Here is a 7,558-nt window from a genome sequence, read left to right as displayed (position 1 = left end):
TTTTGTGATTTAGTCCACTCCCTCGCTCATTAGCGTAGATAATATCGAAGGTATTAAAAAAATTAAAAAAAAAAAATTGCTCTAGTCCCAAATTAATTCAAAAGCAAATTGACAGTGACCATTAGGTTAACAAGGCTAATTGGCAAGCAATTGATTGTCTTGATAGTTAAAATCTTTCTCTTCAACCTAGTGCGTCTAGTGTTCAAACTCCCCTCCTGTCTTTTCATGTTGTAGAATAATATAAGAAAAAAGGAGCAGATTAGTCTTGGAGGATTGATGACAAACTTTCTGGTTCGGTAAAATAATGCATTGTTAGTTCACGTTACAATACACTTTCTTGAAAACATATATGTTTTTCTTACAACCCATTACATGAAAGAAAAATATGGTTGAGGGTCACAAAACATGCAAATTGCACATTTAGTCGTTTCCATGGTTCATCGGAATGGTAAAACCTAACGGAGGGTAAATAAAGACACGGTTATCGATTCAATGTGCCCGCGAATGCATATTAAATATATAACATTTGATTTCATGGAATAAAACAGTTTACATCTCAGGTTACGCTGTGCAAGCATTTTACTCATCATCTTTGTACGGGTACTCTTCTGGAATTTGCTTGAGGAGCTTAACTTGCAACTCGAATGCATCATCTCCTCGAAGCATATCACGGATCCAACTGATTTCAGTCTTCATCGATACCTGACCACAGAATCAAGGTAACTGTAAGGCAAGGCAAGAGAAAGAGTAAAGACGCGGAGAAAATTCAAGTATGTTTGACGACAAAATAGACCCTCCACCACCCTTTCACATTTTTAGGTTTTAATAGAACCTTCAAAACCCCTATATTCCAATCAGGAAGTAACTTTTAGCCTTACCATGTGGATACCCTCAATCTACAGCGATACAAGTCTTCTTTGATACTTCGAGTAAATGTGCATAAGGGAATAGAAAATAGGGACCCTTCGATTGGCGAAGCAATGGAAAACTTTATACGAATACATTGTGTAAGAAATGAATTAATAAAACTAAACTATGTCTGCAGCTGAAAAAGTCAATGCACGGTAGATTCATGTAATTGTGAGGAATATAACTACAGCAGGGTTTGAAAATATATAAATATAAATAGATAGATAACGAGTTTACTAGCAGCGAGCTAGCTTTCTCAGTTGCAAGTGCTGTAACTAATACTTTTAATAAAAGGAATAAAACCAAAACCATCCATGTTTTTCTCTATGGGAGTAAAAATAAAATCCAATATCAACAATAGAATCCAGTATCAACGAGGCATTTATACGAGTAAGAAGTTGTCTTCCGTTATATAGGCACATAATTGCAGTGGAAAAAAGGAAAACCATAAATCGCATAAAGGTGGAATATTTCAAAGCAGTGCAGTAGAAGAGGTTACAAGTACAACTCACCATTTCTAAGGCCCCTCTTACAACTCCACTTAAGATATTGCAATAGTAAAGACCTTGGCAAGTATCTGGAAGCTCAACAAAGTCTACCAGAGGATTGTCCTCCAGAACAATACTGCAACATGTTCCATCAGCATCCCAATTTGTAACAGATGCGGTGACCCCCAAGAACATTTTGAAACCAACCTGTAGAAAAAATATCAATGGAGCTATTATGACAAAAAACTACTTCATATCTTCGTCTGGAAGTTTGTGGCAATTAAAAACACAGCAAAAATGAACATTCTAGGTCCAGCGAAGCATGAAAAGAGTGCAGCAAACACTTGAGTAACTGTCTTGTGGAAGGCAATAAATGTACTCACAAATCACAACCCAGTCCCATTACCATTTTTCCATCACAAGACAGAGCCTCAAACCCAAACAAACGGATAGACTACCCTTAAATCCACTTCTTAATGATTCTAAATTCAATATTGTTAGGCCTACTAATATGCTTTGTTGCACAATCAGTGGACTGGATTCAGCATTTAGCATTTTGACAAGTATCAATCAGATATATTAGCCATTTACCATGATCCAAATCATGGTTTTCACTAACAAACCTCTGTTGTCATCCTCAAGAAGGGAGAAGATAGAATATGTGGATTACATTTGCACCAATATTTGGTGAAAGATATTGGTATACTACGGGAAGTAATAGAAGCTTCGATAACTACCATGCATCAGGCGGTAGATTGAAGTGAAATGTACAGCACATAACAAAGTTCAGCACAAAAGAAACAGGTCCCAGGTTTTAGAACAATTAAGATCCACAGAATATTCAAATTTAAAAGGAAACAGATGTTAATGACAAACCTTTGCAATTACTTCAGCTGTCTCCTTGAAGTCAACACATCTAGATACATTAGATTTTGCTAGAAACTCATCAATTAATCGAATGCCGATATTATAGCCCCTGAGATGCAATAAATTGTCGTGTAATCAGCTAAACTGAAAATTAACTACATTTATATCAATAGTTACGGTTACTGGCCATCAAACATTCAATGTAGCCAAATTGTCATCGTTGCAACACATGTATAGTTCAAATCAAAGATTGACATAAATTAACAGCCATAAACAGAATCGTACAAGAACGAAAAAACCAAGAAACCAAGATAGTTACCGATGCATGCAAGCACATACTTCCATATAATTTAAATGCTAGAACTAAACTTCTAAGAAAGGCATAATTCTCATAGAAAAAAGAAAGAAATGTAACATCAAATTTGGATATAGAGGATTAAAGAAGAGAAAAAGGAATTACATTTGATCAAGCTGCTTGTTAACCTCTTCAACCTCCTCAAGATCCGTGAGCAGCTGGCGCACAATTGCACCATACGTCAACGTAAATAACTCCGCATTCTGAAACCATTTCAATTTCCAAATTAAAAGAATAAAGAAATAATTTAGTTATTTAAAACATGTTAGGATGCTGAGAAAAAATTGAAAAGTTAAGACAAGGCGAGTTAGGGTTTCACTTACCACGCGTTCAATGTTGGCGAAGATTGCATCACCAGATCGAGGGCCAGCTGGAGGCATGGTGATCTGAGCTGAGACTGAGAAGTTTGAAGGTTTCTGTGCAAAATTACAAAAAATAAAAAATATAAAAATATATAAAAAAAAAAACTCAAATTTTAGGCCTGGTTTGATGCCCATTTTGTTGTCATTTTACTGTTTTTGACTTTGAGCTTTAGTTTTCATTTGAAAAACACTTATAACATACAGCTTTTTTTTTCAAAAAGAAACTAAATACCCACCAAAGCTGATTTCTTTTCTCTTAATTCTTTTACGTGACTAATGATGTATGTTTTCACATAATTAAACAAACTACACAACTATAAACATAAGAACAAGTTAAAAAGCAAGAAAACACTACTCTGTAGTAAGGATAAACCAAATAACACAAATCAATATACATTCATCCACCTTCGCAATAACATTTCCAATAACATAAAAGAAAAACACCCCAAAAAGTCAGGTTGATCCGCTATGGCCATCAATTCACTGTTCATGGTTTCTCTTCTCTTGCAAGGAAAGTTCGCTTAACCAATTGGTTGGTCCATATTTTTAATAAAAAGTATGAACACAACCCAGTTCAGTTTCTCATCAATTAGTTCAATAGAACAATTCAAACAAAACCCAATCCACCACTCTTATAAGCCTACAAGGCAATTTCTCAGGACATGGCTTTGCACAAGCAGCTTTTTAGACACGTTTAATTACCTTCAAGTAAATATCAATTTTTTAAAAAGCCAAGGTGTTGCATGGATAGCCCCGCCTCGGCGAAAGCCTCAAGGCATGAGGCATAGCCTCACTGTACCTATAACTATTAATATAATATGTATGATGAATTGAAAATAATAGAAGTAAACAGATGATGAATTAAAAAGAAGTAAACAACCCATCAAAATTGCAAATAAATTTCGAACATATTGCCTATAGGTGAGAAACCATGACCAAATCAAAAATTTGGAACATATGATTATTAATTAGAGGTTTCCTTTGCTTGCGACCGAGAATGCAGTTTGAATAAGGCACAATTTCAAACATAGAGAGTCGTTTGAAGAAGAATAATCAACAATAGGTGAGAAACCCTAACCTAAAGTACAAATTTATTGTGAACTTGTGGGAGATTGACAGGTTAGACCGAAGATGGGAGAAGAGACGTTGCTGAAGGTGGGAGAAGAGACCGAAGAGGGGCGTCGGGGCTCGGTGGTGCTGGTCTGCGATTCTGTGTGCAAGGCTGCTCCTTTTTCAGCGTCGAGGAACCCTGCCCAAAACGAGTTTCAGACTGAGTTTTTGAGTTTTAATTAAAAAACCTGCCCAGAATGAAAAAATAAAATAAAATAAAATCTAACCCCAGCAAAACACCACAGGCGCCTAGGCGGTGACCTCGCACACGTCTAGGCGAGTTTATAGCCTACTCTCGCTGGGCGGAGGCGTTTTCTTCATATCCCCACCCCAAAAACCACCTAGGCGAGTCTTAAAAATAGTTTTTTAAAACACTGGTAAATATAAATAGTATCGTAATTCCATGACATATGGACATACCTTATTGTCCTTTTGAATATAGGAAATAAGATTAGAACCTAATACTATGGATGGTAATTTATCACTCCACTTTTTGCTACGGAGTAGTCTACGCCTCTAAGGTCTTGTTTCCTAAAGGAAGAGCTTTCTTATATAAGTTTTCTTTTGCAAAATGGATCTGACCTAATGCATTTATCAATTCCTTATGCCATGTTTAGATGGGGTACTTTCAAAGTCCCAAAAAACATTGAACTCTATTCTTAAAACAGCACTACAAGACGACTACCAATGAACTACTCAAATACTACAAAGCTACTGTAGAACACCAAAATTGCACTGCAAATGTACAACATCTACTCTAGAACATTACAAATGTATAGCATCACGTCATTTTAAAAGTCCATCCACACAATTTTTGTAGTGCTTTCGAAACTAATTTAACCTAGGTTCTATAAAACTTTAATAGTCGTCATCCAAACGCGCACAGTACAAATCAGAAAAATAAAAAAACAAACTTTGGCACAAGAAGTAGTAATGGATATCTAGACATTTAATATTTGCCAACGGTGATATGTCAAGGGAGCTCACACAGGTGAAGGACTCGAGGCACAGTGCTTGAGTGCATGTCAGGAAGTTGAGATATGCCTTATGGCCATAGTCAATACATCCAAATGTGTCAACTTTCAACCCCTCTCAACAAAATCAAATTACCCAAGATCCTTTCGGCCATGGCCGTGTCGATTAGAAGCGGACACCAAGAGCTTCAATCATCAAATTTTTTCTAAACCCCAATCACCAATTTCTTCCATACATCGATCGAATACGAAAAAATCCCACTTCCCCGATTGAAGCAAAATTCATAAACTCCATGAGGAATCAGTGAACAGAACTAAATCCCATACAAAAATCATCACCAAGTACCAAATCTCAGTGCAAATCACGCAAATTATCAAGAAATCACAAGCAAAACCAGTTTACTGACACTGACAGGCCCTTGAAGAAATCCAATCAAATATATCAATCGCACTTGAAAGAAAATTCAAAATACAGAAATTTTCATACCTTTTCAGCGACAGATTGCAAACGATTCCGGGGTGAGGAGGAAGAGGAGAGTGAGATCACAGAGAGAGGGGAAGCGAGTTCCAGAGGTCGTGTTTGGACTGAAAATAGTATGGGCCTTTCTACGTTGGCCCAATGGACCTTTAATTTTACAATAGTTTAAGAGCCCGTTTAGAAATGTTTCTTTAGAGCAGTTCTAGCTTTGGAACTCAATGAACAGTAATTACCCTTAATAAACAGTAATTACCCCAGGCAATACACTATGATATCCACCCAATGAACAGTAATTACCCTTAATAAACAGTAACTGTCTTTTGCATCTCCATCGTTGCACTTCAATAGCCCTAGCAATAGGTAATAAAATAATAGTATTTTTTTTCTAGGAGTAAATTCTCTCGCGTTGAAACTATACCAAAAGGCACCCAAATTTCACATACATGTTTTGGAATGAAATCAAGTCGCAAAAGTAAAATCCTATGACATTTTCGAGGCCCTACCTTGCTCGAAAAAATGATGTTTCGCCGAAGCTCTCTCGGCTTAGCAATTTGTGCACCACAAAGATGAGGGTTGGAGAGAGAGTGAAGAGAAAAGAGTTTCAGAGAGTGTCTAGGTGGTAGTTCATGGCGTGAAGTTAGTTAGGACGGCGAGATGGTGGTTGTCAGTGTCTCTGTGTTTGTAGGGATATAAAGAGACAATGAGGGTTATGGGCAGAGAGATTGAGGGAGCTTAGGGATTTTCCCCCCATTTCCTGGTTTCGTGAAACTCACAAAGATGGTGAGGTTGTGACGGTGGTTTGGAGTTCGCTGGAATAGGAGGGTTGTGTGGTCTCCTGACAGAAAAAAATTAAAACAGGCATCTAATTTTAGCTGACGTCAGACTCACCTCAAGTGCTCGGGCCGGCACGAATCCACGGGTCTGGCGCTCGAGCCTGCTCGGGCTCCCTCGCTAGCCAACGCTGGACTTCTTCTCTCAGGCAATCAGGCCCTATGCTGAAGCCTGTCCATCGAGCAATTGCTCCCGCTGGAGCTGCTCTTGCATGTGTTCTACACATTATCTATATACTAAAACCCAAACTCGGTGTTATTGTTTATTAACAGTAAAATGCCGAAAGTGCCCTTCCCAATTGATGTTGGTTGTGCCTTTTTTTTCAGTCCTTACGGTCCATTTATTTTTCCCTTTTCTTTCCGTTTGTTTCTCTCTCTCTCCATTCTCAACTTTTGTTTCTCTCTCTTTCTCTCCTTTTCTATCCTTTTTTTCCTACATGTTTCAGATGCTTTGTTGGTTGTGTTTTTTAATTATTTTTTGTGGAAAGATGTGTATCATAGTTGCCAGGTGTCGATGAGCGATGCATTCTCTATTGTGTTTGTTTGTTTTTTGTTTACCGACTTTTAATTTCTCTTCTTACTCTCGCTTTCTTCTCTGTCCTTCTGTGTCGTTCTCAAAGATCATTTTGTTTTGCCCTTCAGTTTTTATTCCGCTGCTCACAAATTTTTTGTTCAACCGTCATGGTCTTTTCTTGTGTTGTTGTCAGGTTTTTCATCGTTGAAAAAAATGGCAGCAAAAAGGGCAAGACTTTAGATTTCTTTCATTGTGATATCAGTTGTTTGGAGTAATTTGCTTTTAAACTGATTTGGGGTTTTGACTTTGTTTGGGATTCTGATTTGTGCTAAGAAGGTTAGTGGCAGAGTTTATATGTGTTTTTGGCCATTTTTATCCTGTTTATGACATTTTTGTGCTAGGGTTTTTGAGCTTTGTTACTTACCCTTTCGGTTCTTTTTTTTTTTTTGTTGCTTGATTTGTTTTGCAAGTTGCATTTGCAAAGGGAGAACAACATCTTGGATAGTTTCTATGCTTATGAAACATTTGGGGGTAAGATTCACATGGTTATTTTAATTTGTGGGTTTTGTTTCTTCGATTTTAAAATGGAAAAAACTTAACTTTTTTTTTTCCTTAGATTTTAGTTAGAATGTGTTGTAAAGCTTTTTATGTATTGTTGTGGTTTATTGTAA

At 37.0% G+C, this 7,558-nt stretch overlaps 1 protein-coding gene across 4 annotated transcripts; it reads right to left on the bottom strand.

Annotated features, from left to right (window-relative positions):
* Positions 1-273: 273 nt before the first annotated feature.
* LOC137742237 (uncharacterized) lies at positions 274-5,683 on the bottom strand. 4 transcript variants are annotated; one of them, XM_068482051.2, is made up of 7 exons: positions 5,553-5,683; positions 4,060-4,230; positions 2,943-3,035; positions 2,725-2,822; positions 2,274-2,373; positions 1,422-1,604; positions 274-702 (listed from the first exon to the last, which is right to left on the bottom strand). In XM_068482051.2, the coding sequence occupies exons 3-7, from the start codon at positions 2,997-2,999 to the stop codon at positions 580-582; spliced, it is 561 nt and encodes a 186-aa protein (XP_068338152.1). In that variant the 5' UTR covers positions 3,000-3,035; positions 4,060-4,230; positions 5,553-5,683; the 3' UTR covers positions 274-579. The 4 variants fall into 4 exon arrangements, with proteins under 4 accessions (XP_068338152.1, XP_088536516.1, XP_088536517.1 ...); XM_088680390.1 differs by having other exon boundaries at positions 4,319-5,570; XM_088680391.1 differs by having other exon boundaries at positions 5,079-5,570.
* Between the last annotated feature and the right edge of the window lie 1,875 nt (positions 5,684-7,558).

The sequence above is a fragment of the Pyrus communis genome, chromosome 11, assembly GCF_041283825.1.
Source record: "Pyrus communis isolate YQ-2024b chromosome 11, ASM4128382v1, whole genome shotgun sequence".
NCBI classification, from domain to species: domain Eukaryota; kingdom Viridiplantae; phylum Streptophyta; class Magnoliopsida; order Rosales; family Rosaceae; genus Pyrus; species Pyrus communis.
This window is presented reverse-complemented; position numbering and strand designations above follow the sequence as displayed.